Here is a 17,565-nt window from a genome sequence, read left to right on the forward strand (position 1 = left end):
AAAGTAGACTAATAGCAAAGAATAAAAACGGAGCTGACAAGATCAGAAGCTTGTCCCAGACTTGTTTTTCAATAAAGCCAGGATACATGTTCATTCTGTTTCATCCTGTACCTCCAATTTACATTAAGACAACCAAAATGATGCACTTTACATGAAAGCAAGCTCAGAGGACCCATCCCCAACAGACCACATGCTTTTAACTTTACTAAATAAGCAGAGAAGGATGCAAAACTGCAACCCATAGCATCAAGTCCTGCCTGTCACAAATAGACCAACTCCATTAGTAGAAAACACGGTTGTGTTTGTCTATTCTAGTTTGAATCCACCAGATTACTTTAAATCAGCTTAAACTTGCTTGTTTTGATCCCTCAAAGGCCAGCCACCACACGTCTAATACATGGGCTCTATTTCCAGCCAGGTTCATAGTGCAGGCATCTTTAGTAGTATGAACAGCAGTACAAAGAAAAAGCAAATAAATGCCTCTGTCCAGTGAGTGGTGACCTTGCTAAATGACAGCAGGTATCCTGAGCATCTGGTGTAGGCAGTGCTGGAGCCTTTTCTTAGGACAGTATCAGAGGAACACGCATAAGCTCTGGGGGATTATCTTGCAAGGATCAGTGCAAGGACGTTTCAATGAGAAAATGAATAATTCTTTACTCTGATTATGATGATTAATTCTGTTATGTCAGCAGCCGTTGGCACAGCCAGTGACAGCAGCAGATTTCATATAGGAAAAACCTAATTCAAGAGCCAAGAACCTCAAAGGGGAATTCTGTGCAGTTAAGTAATAATATTAATAAATGACACGCGAGCAGCTATAATTTTATGATTATGCAGAAATGCACGTGCTTTCCTCAATGTTATATAAGACTTTGTACTGGTGTATTAATTGTTTTGTATTTGAAACATCAGTCAAGATAAGACTGGCACTGTTGCTCGAATTGACCAGCCACAGATGGAGACAACTGTGGAAGTTTCTGGACCACAAGAAGTTGAGCAGAAATCCTATCACAGGTGCCAATTTCACAAATAAGTAATCACTGTTGAACTGGCAGGCATCCTGCTTCCCTCACTTCGAGTTTGGTTATGCAAAAGACGAATCAAGACATCTATCAGGTACATAATTTAAGATGGGTAGATCTTTGCTAGCATCTAAAACTGGATGGCCCTAGATTTCAATTATTGATGGGGATTTGGCTTCCAGACAGTGCGTTAACTGTCTCCCTCTCCAGTTTTGAAGGCAAGCACTTGACATGCACTGATTGGGTCATGTCTCTCTCTCTCCAGTACAGTTTCTTCCCTCAGCTGCCATAACCAAGTTGTGCTCATTGTCAGTTTGTTTTTGTCCTGGATGCATTCCAGCTCATGTCTCTTATGCAGTTGGTATGGGCAGCATTTAGGAGGGAAGCATCAAGGCCACGTTCCTCAATCATGTTTTGTTAGGAAATGCTTATTTGGCAATCCTAACACAGTTAAAAATTATTCTTAGTAGGGTATGCTCTGCCAACACATGACCTTTAGCTGTTAAGAAACAGTAGAGAAGGCATCACAAAAGCATGTAATTCTGTAATCAGTTCAGATATTTGACAGATAACAAGAAAGAGCTCTCTTGCATTTAAGCATGGTATTTAGAAAGCTGGAGTAATGCTTTAGGTGGCTGTCCTTGTATCTTCTCTGTCTGCTGTTCAAGCTGCTGTCCTCTCAACATTCCCCTACTGGAAGAAACTGAATACTATCATTTAGATGTGTAGATTGGTAATTAACATGTTGACTTTCAAAATCAGAATCACTGCAAACACTTCCACAGGTGTCACCTCCTCAGCTCAGACGTGCTGATCACATTTGCAAAGAATAGTGTAGCTGAAGCCAGTATTTTGAGCCCTGCTGTGTTTTCTCACCTTATCAATTCATATACTGGGGTTGTTTCCTATCAAATTTTTTGTATTTCTATGTATCATATGCAAGGAAAAGAGCTGAAAGCTAGGTAACAGAAGAAACCAGTCTTCATTTGAGCTAATGAGAAATTGTCTTACAGATTTTAGTGGCAGAAAGGATACACCAACATTTTTATTGCAATACCATTTTTTATTACCTGGGGTGCTCTTGTAATAACTGCATATATCCCCACTGATTAATATCTAATACTAAAAATGCTGGAAAGGTAATGTTCAAGTACACAGAGAACTACATTGATCCGCCTTACCTACACAAACAAGGAAGTTATTTTACTGTCAATTTATACTTTGTATACAACCCACTTTCCAACTATTCAAGGGAGATCAATACTTATGACAATTCATTAGAGAACAAAGTTGACTTTTATTGTGCAGACCAAAAAAAAAATGCAGTCACTGACCCACCACTACATTAATTTTATGAAATCAGTTCACAAAACTATTGTAAAAAATAACTTAATTTCTGATGAAGAAATGGAAACAAGTTGTACAGCCCTCCGGCATTCCTGTATTGATAGGGTAAAATGGCACTGAATCATTATACTCAGTAACTCAAAGACAAAACCACTTTGGTTGCTTAGGGGAATAAAAACACTCCTGATTTCTCCCCCAGTCCCACAGCCAATATTGGTTTATACCCCCCAAAAAAATAAAAATCACTTGGAGTTACCGCAGAAGTTACACACTCTTTACTCTCTAACTTTGATATGTAAGTACCTGATAGAGCTACCCTACTGGCATGTACACAACTCAAGGGAAGCACTGCCTGGCTCCTTCCAAGTGGGTTTAGCTTGCCAGCATACCAAGCTTAATCTTCAGGTTCCTCATAATGTGCATACCCACTAGCATAGGTCCTTCCTAAATTTAAATTGCTGAATACATCTGTGGTCTCTGTATCAGAATCCTTCCCTCCCTCATCATTTTCATCTTCATCGTCATCTTCTGCTTCATATTCATCATATTCATCGTCACGATCACCTGCATCTCCGGCCTTGCTGGAGGAGAGGTTCTTCCAGTAGGCATCGTAACCAGAAGCTCCATCTGCATCTTCACCTCCAGTCTGTCGGCCAAACTTCAAAGAACGTGCTGCAGACAGAGGAAAATCATGTTCTCACCCCTCAACAGCAATTTGAGCAGAGCATCTGACATTTCTTTTCCATCCTTTTTCAGTACTCAAAGAGCATATAATGTTAGACAGCCTTTTTCTAAACATGACATTTTCGGATTTAATCCTTACTCTTGACAGAACCTTTCTGCTACACATAGTCTGTCCCCCTGCAGCCAAGTCTGTATAAACAATAACCGTCCCCAGAGTATGACTTCTGTTTTAGAATAAACCTTTGGTATTCTAGCCAAGAAAACCTGTAATTGGATGTGCTTTGCAGACACAATACATAGTGTGATTTATTCAAGAATGGTTGAGGTATATTGTATGTGTGTCATTGAACTGCATTTTGAAATTCATTAGCCAGCTTTCTGTAGATGAAATAAAGACTTAAGTGGTGATTTTTTTTCACCTTTTCCATAACTAAAAACTCAAATCAAACAAAAGCTTTCACTGTATTGGAGTAAATTAATGATTAAGAATGAGAGACTGCTCAATTCTAGAACTCAAGAAACACGTTCTTCCCCAAATTAATGCTGTAAAGCTTTGCAAGACAACTGAAAGTAATCAGACTTTACTCAAGTGTTCCCATGCAGAAAAGTAGTCACCAATGGTACTTGTGTAGCTTGTTAGCTAGAGAAGCAGGCTTACTTGACATGCTCAGATCCTTTGTCTGCTGAGTTTCATGGCCGCATTTAGGGCAGGGAGGCTCTTTTCCTTTTTCCTGCTTGAAAACCTTACTTCGTACGTGATCGTCACAAAAACAAGCCTGTCGGGTAAAAGGAGAATAAAAAGGCTAAATGTTTTAATCATAGAAGCATACTCTTCAGCAAGAAGCCTAGAAAGAAGTGTCTAACAGCAGCACGATTTTCTGGCTGGGATTAAAATTTAATGAGCTCTATCTGCCGTGGAGCTGAAGTCTGTGCACAGAGCAACCACTTCTGTGTTGAATGTAGTTTCATGGCTTCCTGGGGAAGAGGCTGGATAAAAGTGCTGATAAACAAGTAGAGAAGTAATGTACTGGAGGACTGGATTATAGTGCTGCCCACAAGGAGCCTGGCAAACTTTGGTTTACACTGACAAGATTAAATAAAATACTATCAGAGATGTATGCCAGAACATAACCATGCAGTGACCTGAGGGCGAGAATTAGAGATTGAAATTTCACATGTGGAGCACCATGGTGCCAGTGAAGATATCTGGAGAAAGGAACAATTTTGGAATATGAAATTGATGCCATGGGAGTCTGCAGGGAAACATATGGAGGGTAAGAAGAGTAAGAGTAGGCAATGAACCAGCACCTGCAGAAATCTGGGCAATGCTGATGATGAAGCAGGTGGAACTTTATATACAAAATTACTTCTGAGTGTGTAAAAGCCTGACATCAACAAATTACCCTGTGCATGTGTATAACTGGATTAGCTATGGAGGTGATTTCTATTAGCTGCAATGTTTTCTGGTCAGATAATCACTTGACTGTTTTTTAAAAAAACCCTACTTTTTAAATTGTCTTAGTTCTACACTGGATCAAAATATATTCCGAAGCCTTAGATTCTGTCAAGACCAAGGATTTGTTTTGCTTTCCCTTTAAAAAAAAAAAAAAAAAAAAAAGACCCAAACAGGTATAGACCCAGTTTAAACACAGAGGTCTGGACAAAGTGAAGATCACCTCACTTGGCATGAGGATGCGTAACACTGGCTTATGGTTAACAAGCAGATAAAAGCCTTTTTGTCCCCCTTAAATCTGCATGCAGGCTTCAGAAATTAGTATCAAAATTATGAATATTAATAAAGCAGAGGAAAACATGACAAGGCTTGGTAGCAGCCTTGGAGGCTAAGGAGAAGTAGTCTAAAATCATAGCTCCTTGCAACTGGTCTTTACCTTACAACGCAGGCATGAATGCTGCCCAAGCCTGTTACAGGAAACACCTGTTGGAGAAAATCAATATATAAAATTCAGTACTTGGAAACTGCAGACCTGTGATCTTTTTAGGACCTTGTAGAAGTACGTAATAATGTAATTGAGGCGTTTATTTTTAATTCCCTAACACAACTGCACTTTGACACAAATCAGTCATTTTACTATACCATTCTATTTTACTAATTTTTTTTTCAAGTCCAAGCTTCATTGCACTAATGTAATTTGATACAAAAAGTAGAAGTTGAAGGGGGAGGGGGGGAAGTTTAACTATTTCTTGAGTTTCCTAACTTTTAAAAACAGGAGTTTTGGAACCATATTGGTATTAAGTGATCGACTTGCTTTTCCTTTTCTCTCAATGTCAAAAGAAGGAGCCCTAGCATTTTACAGTCACTTTAAACAATGCCACGGCAGCCTGTAGTACCTTTATCTTATTTAAACGGGATGTGAAAACACTGAAAGCTTGTAAACTTCCAGACCTAGAACAGTCGTTTTGTTCTGTATTTTCTATCATGTCTTCTGGAAATATACTTTATTGCATGAACTTTGTATGAAAAATCTACCTAACTGTGTTAAAGAATTGTAGGTGGCACATGAGCACTGAATCAGTGCTCAAAATATAACTTGTCTCGAAGCTTCAAACTGGTTTCTTAACTCCACTAGAGGGAGTACAGTAAAGGCAGCCACACAGGAACTGGCAGCAACACCGAGCTGGGTGAAGTTACTCCTCCAGAAGCAGCAATATGTAATTTACCACTCTGCAAGTAGAGCCTTTCTGCCTTGCCCTACCCCTGTAACAACAAAGTCTTTGAATCTGAAGTAATAAATATTATGAGTTCTTCCACATGAGCAGGACAGCCACAGGATTTAGCGCTCTGTCATGTGTTTAAAGATGGAATTAGAAATGCTAATGCATATAAATTCAAAAATTTCTGGAGTATCTGCACTTTAAAAAATTTCTCTCAGATAGTGGTAGAAAGTAACAGTACCTTTTTCACAGCTAGAATGGGATTTAGACTACAATTGCATGACTGCATTTAAAGGTCATGTATTCTGTAAAAGTTCAGGTTTTATAATCTTGTTACCACACAGTGACAAAAATCCTGCCTCTCTACCAAGCCTGCACTGTGCCACAAAACATCGAACATGGTGAAAACCCTCAAAAAGCAATTTCTCTATTCAGGGTGTGACATCACATCTGTGAATTAAAAGCTTCCAACAATTACTGAAAAAACATTCTTGTGGAACAGCTGTTGCTGCTTCAATATTGCTACACAGGAAAACGTTCTGGCAGTGTACATCAAGGGAAGCTAATCAAGGCTTAGAAAATAGCTGGCTGGGATGAGAGATGAAAAGGAGATAGATTTCTAAAGCCACAGACTATAACACTGAAATCAACAAATATTCTGAATTGGGAGAAATCAGTTAAGATAAGAGATTAGTCAGTTCTGAAGTCTTATACGTGATAAAGAGCCCCTTGAATTTCTATAATGACTGAAAATGTTGTAATAGTCAAAATGCATGCATGCAAGTTTTGGAAGGGACAAATGCTTGTCTCGTGACAGAAACCGAACAGTAGTTAATGGTGGGTAGAAAAGAAATACTACAAAAGATAAGTCATTTCAAACATGCATAGTCTTGGTTTGTTGGGGTGTTTTTAACTTTCCTTGAAATTTCCCTGTGTCAGCCAGAGATGAGTGGTGGACTAGGAAAGTCCATGATGCATGGGCATCATGTCCTCTTACAAAAAACAGTTTCAGTTTTGTCCACACAATCAAAGTTCTAGAGGACATAAAGTCTTCAGCTACCTGTTCTTTCCTCAGTAAAAGTGGACATGTATCAACAGTCACTACGCGTCCACAGTCCAGTGGTCAGTGAACACAGTAACACCGATTTCATGCTCTGGATGAACACTATTTTTATTACTTCCTTCCACGCTTGCCCTGTCACACTGAATCAGACAATGACTGCTTCCTGAGTTATGGCCCTCCTCAGGGCTTGCTGCTTTTTCAAACTACCCCTTCACCAAAATACAGGCCATCCACAGCAATCTAGGAAAAGTTTAGCCAGACTAACACAGGTGCTATTATTTAGGACAGCTGTTTTTCATGAGGAACAGGTAACTAGAAATAGCTCGTCATACAGTCAGAGGACTGGAAGAGAGCTCCTTCTTGCCTGCAGAGTTTTGTGAAGTAAAAAAGCAGCATCAGCAGTTTTGCTGCAGTCCTGGCCACTGCCACACTGAGAGACTCCTGGCTCCTGCAAAGGCCACTTTCCAGGGGAGGCCTGTAAAAGCCAGGAAGGGAAACAACTGCCATGTATAATCGGGCATGGAGGAAGATCAGAGACAAAAGCTCTAGTCTAGATAACTGGATATCAATCAAGAGCAAGCACTTATGAGACAGGCCCTTTCCTCCAGTGGTGGTAAAAGCTATTAGGAAAAAGGTGATGGAGAGTATTCTGGAGCACAGAGGAAGCAACTGGAGAATCTGCTTAGCTGTGGTGAAAAGGAATATGAATAAGTAACTTACATTTAAATGTCTCTGCTTCCAGAACTTGGCAGCTGGCTTGATGTTCAAACTGATCATCTTCACAGAGGAAATTGTGACAAAAGGAGCAGGCGAATATTCTGCCTCCTAAAAGATTTATCAGGGCATAATAATCAGCAACGGGTGTAGGCATCAAGTTCTGCCCTGCAAATGATCTCGGCAGTAGTTTTGACTGAAGACCAGTTCTCCCTTCTGTCACAAATGCTTCAACAAAGTCCTACATTAGACACTGCCATCTATTCTTACACTGACAAATACCATATATTCTACAATACAAGACAGTATAAGTATCATCAAGTATTATTTCTAGTCCTTTTCTTAATTTTAATTTGACTATGGCATTAAATATTGTTCTTAGATCACATTCTCTCTCACCCCCTTTCCCTCTGGATGCACACTTGAAATAAACACTTTAAAGGATTCCACAAATGAAGAGCAGTATGGTTTGCTAAGCAATCGGGAATCCAGATACCTGTACTAGAACAGATGAATGGCGTGGGAATGGTAGAAAATTTTGTGTTGACAATCTGATGCAGTGCTTAATTATGTGAAGCACTCAGCTGATAGGGCAGTTAATACTTTAGATTAAATAACCATCCCCAAATTGAGCACTGTATGCTCTTGAGCAGGTCATTTACATTCCCTACTGCATAAAGTCTATTTTTAAAAAGGGGAGAATGCCTTGCTTTGACCATATTGCAAGGACTAATCAGTGAAGATTAAAAATGCTATTTTAAAATACAAGTACACTAATGTAAGCAATGGGAGAAGTATTATTTAGATTTTCTTACTTTAAGTGTGAGCAACTTACCGTGGTCCCAGACACTTCTTTCACACTCAATACATTCTGCATCCGCAAGAGGGCAGATACATGCGTGTGTGCTGAGACACTTCCTCCCATGACACACCCAAGCTTCACAGAAATCACAGATTGCACCCTGCAATTACAGAAAGATAACATCTTGGGGCTTCTGCAATACCTAGAGAGAGAGATTCTTACTCCATAACCCTGAAAGTATCCAAGTATTCATTCTCTCAGTGGGTTCATTGAGTGAGAGAGTATGAACTGCATCTGTATTCCTATCAAGCTGCTCCACAGTTCATCTTGTTCATTTGATAGTCATTTCTGCAGGATTAAATATAATGCAAAATAGCTTGGTTTTCTCTTTTTCTGTTTTTTACATTTCCTATCTTAAATCGTATGCATGAAAATTGTGTCCTCCAGCTGAAACCTGAGATCCATAAATGATAACAATGTTCTGGCAAAAACGCAATTTCAGAAAAGACCTGAAAAATGCAACTAGCTTCTTACAGCTGAGATCACTCACCCAGATTTTAAACTATGCTATATTCGAACAGAAGCTCCACAGAGAGCATAGATCAAATAACTCATTAGAAATGTTAAGACACTAAATTTCATTTTGATTAAACGACAAGATCTACACATCAACTATCCCTTAATTGTAGCATTTAAGAAGCCTTCTCAGCCTATATGTAACAAACTACCACATGCATTACATGCACACAAAACTAAGAAAAAAATGGTGAATCCAAACTAATTGTTGATGAAAATGTTGCATCACTGAACACATGGAATGAGTTTAGGAACATCCGACTGGGAACACCAGCTGTGTTACTGAGAAAAGCTGACTGCCAACTGGAGGCAGAAACAGGACAGAGGTCTAGTCCATACATTTGAGCCAGAGGCTATGACATGTCATACCTTGCTTTTCAGAATGGAGCAACTTGCCCTTCTAAGAACAAAAATTCAAAGGCCAGAAGCTTTGACCATCTCTGCTAAATACCCAAATTATTATTTTTTTTTAAATAAAATTCCCCCAATTCCATGGAACAGATTCCTCTCTCTGATGCTGATGGTCTCTGCAATACTGAGAATACAGCAACAAAAGTCCACTGGTTTCTACAGAATGATCCTAGATTTTAACTGAGACTGGTAATTGGCTATGGGGCATGTAAGCTCCAGTGCTGTTAATGCACGTGCTTAGAGCCTGAACCATCACAGATCTGTTAGCATCCAGGACACGTGTCAAAATTTGCAGGGGTTGAATCTAAAAATGCAAAATTTGGGTTTCCAGTATAAGGGGAAAATCAGTTTGTGATGGTAAGATGAGAAAAAAAAAAAGTTGGTATGGTACATGCTATCATTCCATATATGTTTTATCTTTTTTTTCGGGAAGATTTGCATAGAATAACCTCACAGTGCAAAAAAGGCTGTAATTTTGTATACATACCACCATTGCTAGACCAGTACTGTACACACCAGCATGTTTTATAACACAATCTGAAGACTTCATCATGCATTTGGTTTTTCCTATTAAAAAAAAAAAAAGGCAAGTAAACAGAAGAAAACTATATATAAATAAGAAAAAAATAGAATGAACGTTCATATAAAATAAGTACTTCAACTAAATGCGTGTGCTTGATTGTAAATCCAGGTAAAAATAATACAAACGTCTGCAACCTGCAACTCACCCTCACATCTCCCTTAGATCAAATTAAGTATTGTCTTTTTTCAGCCAAAATCTCTTGTCCCAGTACTAAGGCAATGTGTTGTCTTGCTCTGTTTTGAAGCATTGGCAAAAATTTCAAATATCAGAACAGACTGAAGAACAATATTAAGGTAAAAGTCAAGCAATGACATCTTAAAAAGTTGCATTTTAAACTGCTGCTAGTTCTGTCCCACCATAAAAGCAGCATGTGCTCTGTGTAAGGCTGAGGCCATCTGAAAAAAAAACCAACAAGGAATCATAGAATGGTTTGGTTTGGAAGTGACCTTAAAGATCATCTAGTTCCAAATGCCCTGCCATGGGCAGGGACACCTTCCACTAGACCAGGTTGCTCAAAACCTCATACAACCTGGCCTTGAACACTTTCGGGGAGCACCTGATGATTTAATTATTTAGAGGTACTTGAATACTTGGGGGTTTGGTGGTTGTTGTTGGGTTTTTTTATCTTTTAAAACCATGTAAGAGATTACTTCCTAGACAAAATAATTCCCTTTAAATGTAGGGGATGAGTGGGAGAAAAAGACACAGTCCGCACTTAAAAGTTATTCTGACACAAGCAAGCAGTTAGGGTGACAAATTTCCCCTACTCTTTGCCTCTGACATAAATAGCTCTACCAGAAAGATTCACACTCTGTATGCAGTTATCCAAGAAAAAAAATAAAATCTTGTAGTTAGCCAAGGCCACTGCAATGGTGTTTTATCACTGATATAAGCTGCCCTGCCACAGACCCCTTTGGTGTCTCTGTTATCGGCTGCTTAGAGAAACCAGAGTTTTGTATTAAATGACACTTGTAGGGTGAGGAAGGACCAGTGGTGGGCTGAGCTGGGCAATGTAAGGTGGTGGGGGTATTACTGTGTCTGGAGCACTGCAGTACAGCTACTTTGCTCTCATCCCTCGGGGACTTCTCTAAGAAAAATGCTGTTGGTTTACAAGGGCTGTGTCCAAATAGCTCTAATGGTCTTTGTCTTGGAAAACCATGGGACTCAATATAATTTTGTGGTTGTTATTAGGAATGCTCTTCCTCCAGAAACATACTGCTGATTAAGAGAAATTCAACACACAGGAGTCAATTTCAGATGTATAATATACTGTAAGACAGACAGCATGTTTTTAGTACTTCACTGCATGATGACAGAAGGAAAACTTATGAAGGATGACACACTGCCATTGCACACTAACAGCCTGGCTTCCAGAAATGCTCAGTATCTGCAGGTCCCAACAAAGGCACTTGGAAGCTGCACATGTCAGGAGCTCTGAGAGTCAAACTACAAAACAGTCAAATTGCTTAATGACAAACCAAAATTCTGCAAGGATGTGTTGAAACTAAAACAAGAAAATTCACCTCAAAGTATGAAATGATTATCAATATCCCCTGCAAGCAAGCAGTTATTTAAAAAAAAAAAAAAAAAAAAGGGCATTTTAGCCTGATTCAGAGCTGAGATCTGTCACTAGGAGTCCTTCTCTTCTGATTTCAAAGCGTCAACCCTCTAGCACGTATAAATAACATGAGCAGTATATTACATTACAAAACCACGCAAGGTGAACAATGTACTGTTGCTTTAACTGATATTAAACTGATCAGAAATTATATCTTCCCTAAAAAGCAGCATTTATTGGCTCCTTGCTGGCAGTCAGAGCCTTTTTAACTTTGCTGCTGATATGAAACAATGCTCCACACAGTCAGTCTAAGGAAATGGTCAGTCAGATGTTCTCAATCCTAAAAGGCAGTGAGACAAATTCTTCCAAAGGTCAAACACTGAAGACAAGCCCATGACTCAGACATGCACACCTCTGGGGGTCAGAGGCATACACATTAGTGCATGATCAAGCAGATCTCAAGGAGGATATTCACAGCACATTTAAAAGAACCTGCTCCAAAAATCAGGAAGGTAGTTAAGACAAAGGTACTGTAACTGCTGAGAGTTTAACACCACAGCTGGGACTGAGGGTAGCATGTTCTCATTCATTATTTCTACTTACCACACTGTGCACAAATGGGTAATTTCTGAACAGAGTTACAGAAGTAGCAAAAAGCTCTATTCTTCTGTCGTCTGGAGGGGTTAAGCAAAAAAAAAAAAAGCATTAAAGAGAGACCTGTAAAATGTGTGAAACCAATTAATACTAAACTACTGGATTTAGAAGGGGAAAAATACTTACCTTTGGCACTTATCGCATTCCTAAAGAAAAGAAATTAAATAGTGGTAATTATTTTTATTCTAGGTAAAATATATAAAATTTGCAGACCCCACAGCAACTCTGAATTAAGTTCTGATTAGGAACCAAACTTTTTATTCAAGTATTATACCTCTCAAACAAACATGACCTTAAATATAGAGGAAGGATGGTAGGAAGAATGACATCCTAGTGGCATTAAATAGAGCCACTGGTTTTACATAAATTAAAATCAAGTATTGTAATATAAAATACTTTAGGTTACTTTACCATTGAAGCATTACAAGGATGTTTGGCTAAATCTATGTTGGCTCTTGAAGCCCTAATCTGCTTTTCACGTTCACGACGGTTCTCAGCTTTCTTGCGAGCACCAGTCTTCTTTTTAGGCATTTTTCACTATCTGGAGGGGGGGCAGAAAAAATAGGTATGTAATGAATGTACACAAAACTATGTGTGTATATATATACATATATACGTGGATACACATGGCCCATCCAGCACTAAAACCAGATCTTGGAGTTCCCATGTTAACTGTGCTTCATCTCCATTAATTTCCTTTTATGAAAGTTTCTTTTTGAATGTAGAACAAGGGGACAGTCCCTTCGGAAGAGTCATGTGATGAATCATGAAGAATCCTGTGATCTGTAAAGGACTTTGCTGTCTTAAACTTCACGCTTTGAAGTGCTTTGCCTTAAAAAAAACCCAAAACCACTATGATTTGTAGGTTTGTTTGTGATGGGCCTCTCTGATTTTGGTTTGCCTTGTCTATTTAATAAAGACAATGTTCAGCTCATTTTCACTTCTCTCTCTTCTCATGCTAACTACTTCAATCAGTTAAAAAGCGTTCTTCAGGTAAGAAAAACGTGGCATACTGTAAAAATGCAAATTTCATACTTCATGAAAGCTTAGAAAACAAAATGTTATTATATAGATTTAAGAGCTATGACAAAGGGATGTTTGTAGTGCTTATTTATCATTCTAGCACATTAGCAATAATGAGGAGATGAGCATGCATTGCTTTGAAGATGCCACTGTTTCCCAAGAAGGGTTTACACTTAATTTAATTCCATTTGGTTCAACACGTGCATCTATTTTAACATTCTAGGAGGGAACAAATGCAATACAGTGGTGAGACCATCAGGCAATCAGTCAGACCACTGCTCTCCTGTCATCTCCACAATGAACCGCAGTCCTCGCATATACTTTAAACACTGTGTTTATAATAAACTTGGCAAACATTATCCTGACTTCATGAAGTGGACAACTGAGAGCTTAAAGGTGTGGTCCGATGTTAGAATTTCTCTCGTCAACACAGGCACTCAAGATAGACACCCTTCCTTATGCTCCATCTTCATCATCCCCTCACTTCTGCTGCTGTTAACTGTTGTTGGTGTTGCATTCTAAACCAGATACAAGTAAAAAACAAAACAAAAAAACCCAAACCAACACACACTCCCAAGGCCCAGATTACAACAATCTGATGGGGGAAGACAGCGAAAGGGACAGCAGGGGTATATGCTTCACAACCATGGGAATAAGAAAGCAGATAAGGAAGAGGCAAAAAAAAAAACCCAAAACACAGCCTTATTGAACATAGTTCTAAAAGAACACTCCCAAGTCAATGGCCCAGGTGGACGCACTTCTTTGTGCTGTAGCTACCAAACCACACTTCCTTGCAGATGACAAAATGGCTGAATTTTTGGAAGTGTTTAGCTCTTATTTTGGTACCTCACCACAGTGCTTCTGTTTTGAAAATCTGGCCCCTCTAGCAAGTTGCCCCAACATATATTGCACCATACAACTAACCCACAGTTCTTTTAGCTACAAGTACACTTAACGGTTATTCTTGCTCTGCCTCTGATTTCTGAAACTGCAGAAACATACTTTCAAGGCACTGATAACTGAGACTCAAGTGTCATCTTAAAATCGTAATGTCCAGTTACTAAATTTGAAGAAAATCCCTGCACACTTGGGGCTTGGCAGAAGCCGGCCCACATAATGGGACAGCTCTTCCCAGACAAGGCTCTGCTGATTCCAGTAACTCTATGGGTGGCTACCAGGGCCACTGGCCTGAGGAAATGGGAGGCACCTGCTCTCCCCAGCCCCATCCCTAACTCCAAGCAGACATGTAGACACACGCTGGCATCTGTAAGGACAGCTGCAGCATCAACAGGCAGTGAATTGTAGCACCTTAGACTTGGAAGAAAAATTAGTATCTCCGTTCAAAAGGCCTTGTCAAATAAACCCAACAATCCTAACTTTCCCAAACAAAGAAATATATTGTCCTGACCAAATACTAAAATTTGTTTTTGATAGCAGACATAAATCAGTTTTCTCACCCTGTAGCATTCTGCACCATGTTTAAATTGTATTAGTGTCATATTTTGTAGTCAAAATCATATTGCCGAGCTGCCTGCTGGCAACTGTCATTACTCTAGTGCATGACATTTGTGACACCAAAGTCCAATATGAGGCTGCACGCTAATTTTCAAACTGCTTGAATGCTGATTTAACAACAGAATCTAAAGGTTAGTATTTACGCCTTGACTTCTTCACATTACCCGATAATAAATGACAAACTGTTTTCATGAAAACCACTGTCTCAACGACTACTGAGGACACAGATTATGAGAAATCTGTAAGATGTTTTTTAGAAAGTTGCACTCAACTAAATAACAACAAAACTGCAATGTCAGATCCTTTTAACAAAGCTATCAAGTCAATCCAGGCTTTCAAACACCATCCAATAAATAACATCATGCTGTAGATCAATATTCTATCACTCTTTCCCTCTGAGCTTCCACTTAAGATGTTTGCTGTCTTTCCCCTCAGTTCTAAATTTTTAGGGAATTTACCATCTTTTAATTTTCTGACTAGAGTTTAACAGTGTTATGATGCCAGAAATTATGATAGTAAAAGCTTTCTTTATCTGCAATTCCTTTCAAATCAGAGTATCGCATCTTTTAAAAGCAGTAGTCCGTTTTAAAATGCCTCTGCAGTATGTTCTACCTCTACTTCTGGGAATGCTTCTGTAATCTGAGGCAGACGGATGACCCAAAAACGTATTGAAGTACTACAACACCATTACCAAGTGCTCAGACAGGAAGAACCCAGTGGAATATGTCTGCAGTCCAGCTACCCTCTGCAAGGTGCATGGGAGAGAAAAGTGCCCCTGGAGGACCTGAAACAACAGGTCCAGTTACCAAGAAAATGCCTACTGTGAGCTACTCGCTTAAGATCTACCTGCCAGGAAGATCATGTGAATTTATTGCTTAGTCTTTTTAAATAGCCATGCTAGCACCCTCCTTTACATCTATGATGCTGTTGTAAGAGGAATTGCCTAGGACACATTGTCCAGAAATTGTCCATGCCAGGTTTCCTCCGCAGTCCCAGAAGGTATGGCCCTGCTGCCCTACAGAGCATCCGAGCTCCTGAACTGGGAGCAGTTCTGCACATAAACAATGTCTGGCATCTAAATTCTGTTGAGACTGTACCATGCCTATGCCATTTGTTCCCCCTCTTGAAGATTGTCCTTGATGAGGTCTCAAAGACACACACTAAATTTGCAGCAGACAGGAAAACAGATTGCACCAGCAGATTTCTCGATCTTCTGTGCTGAGCACAACATTCCCTTGCGTCATATTATCTTGTCTTATGTGATACGCTAACCACCCTGCTGTCGCAAATACAATGAACAGCTGTAACAACCTATTCATTTTGGGGGGCAGGGGAACTGTTGGGTTACTCTTCTTGTGCCACACAAATACTAACACCCAAAAGAGGCCTTCCATATTTCAAGACTGCTTGTACTTGACCATCAAATAGCTTCTACGTTATGAATATTCATCAAAAGAGTGATTGGGCCAAAGTGCCCAATGGCCCTCTTGGGATAGGATTTATTAAACAAGCTAGGAGTACAAATCAGTTTTAAGAAAGGAAAGATTCAAGTTCATTTTCCCAAAACTAATGCCTCGCATGCACAAATATATTCGTTACAAGCAGTGCTGGAAAATAAAGAACTTGGAAACGTTCCCTTTGAAATTAAGAATGCAGTTACCCACTTTGTATGGGCATCTGAGAAACCTGGAAAAGCAAAGAATGTAGAACCAGTAGAAGCTGAATTAAAACCAGGAGTCTGGCCAGTAAGAAAGAAACAATATCCTGTTAGTATGGAAGCCAGGAAAGGTTTACAGTCAATAGTGAATAATTTTCTTAAATACAGACTTCCACAAAAGTGAATACAATACTCTAACCATGACTGTTCGCAAGTCATTGGACAGGTGTACGCCAGCAGATCAGACCTGAGAGACGCTCCCCTCCAAACTCCAGATGAAGGACTGTATACTGATGGATGCAGCTATGTTGTGAAGGGGATAAGAAAAGCTGGCTATGCTGTGGTGACACTAACTTAAGATCAAGAAGTTAAAGCATTGCCTCCAAACACCTCTGCACAAAAGGCTGAAATAAGTGATGTATCTGCTACTGGTAGGCCTATGAAGTATGGAAAAGAAATTTTACACTCGCTGGAAGCAGTAGGTAAGTCGCCGTGACACGTTGTAAAGCACATCAGAAAGACAATTTGGATGTAATCCGAGAAAATCAGAGGGCAAATGAAGCTGCAAAACGAGTGGCACTTAGTACTATTTGTGTTCTAATTCCATCAAGGGAAATGCAAGTGGGGCCCCTGAAGTATACAGAAAAGGAAGATAAATTGGCTGAGTTACTAAAATGCAGAGTATACTACATAAGAATCACGGTAAATTTACAGGGTCACATCTGATTCCATTCAGACTTCAACCACATCTGTCCTTCCACTTTGCAAGCATTACACAAGCTCACAGTATTGTAAAAATCTGTATTAGCAGTATTTCATACTTCATGTCGTTCCAGTTCACGGCTCCTTCTAATACCGAAACCATTTTCAAGGCGCTGTGATTTCAATCATCCCTCAGTAACGAGGTGGCACTCTGCCACCGCAGCGTCCCAGGGCCACGGTGTCAGAGGGGCTGAGGTGTCCTCGGGCACGTCCCTGAACGGTTCCCTCCTCGGGAAACGCACCTCGCCGCCGCCGGGAGCGGCTGCCGAGCTCTCACGGCCTGCTCTAAGGCAGTTCCGTGAAAGGCCGAGAGCGGGACAGCTCTTCGAAAAACACACGTACACACACTTATATTGCGGTTTTCCAGCTTGCGGTATTTTACCTTATTTTTAGGATTTTCACCTAGCCCGCCCCCCCTTCCCCAGCCGTGCCGCAACACGTTTCCAACCTGGATCGCCGCGCTCCGTCTTTCCCAGCGCTTATCTCTGGGGAAGCCAGCGGCCGCTTCGCTTGCTCAAGCC

General features: G+C 39.9%; 1 protein-coding gene across 6 annotated transcripts; it reads right to left on the minus strand.

Annotated features, from left to right (window-relative positions):
- Nucleotides 1–1,857: 1,857 nt before the first annotated feature.
- On the minus strand, nucleotides 1,858–17,565 carry ZNF330 (zinc finger protein 330). 6 transcript variants are annotated; one of them, XM_026866982.1, is made up of 11 exons: nucleotides 17,493–17,565; nucleotides 15,317–16,844; nucleotides 12,499–12,628; nucleotides 12,214–12,233; nucleotides 12,037–12,107; nucleotides 9,780–9,859; nucleotides 8,339–8,465; nucleotides 7,510–7,614; nucleotides 4,943–4,989; nucleotides 3,712–3,829; nucleotides 2,482–3,041 (listed from the first exon to the last, which is right to left on the minus strand). In XM_026866982.1, exons 3-11 carry the CDS (start codon nucleotides 12,616–12,618, stop codon nucleotides 2,764–2,766), a joined length of 966 nt encoding a protein of 321 aa, XP_026722783.1. In that variant the 5' UTR covers nucleotides 12,619–12,628; nucleotides 15,317–16,844; nucleotides 17,493–17,565; the 3' UTR covers nucleotides 2,482–2,763. The 6 variants fall into 6 exon arrangements, with proteins under 6 accessions (XP_026722777.1, XP_026722783.1, XP_026722779.1 ...); XM_026866978.1 differs by having other exon boundaries at nucleotides 15,317–16,912; XM_026866976.1 differs by lacking the exon at nucleotides 15,317–16,844 and having other exon boundaries at nucleotides 1,858–3,041; nucleotides 17,427–17,559.

Source organism: Athene cunicularia, unplaced genomic scaffold, assembly GCF_003259725.1.
Source record: "Athene cunicularia isolate RWA unplaced genomic scaffold, athCun1 SCF_1, whole genome shotgun sequence".
Lineage (NCBI taxonomy): Eukaryota > Metazoa > Chordata > Aves > Strigiformes > Strigidae > Athene > Athene cunicularia.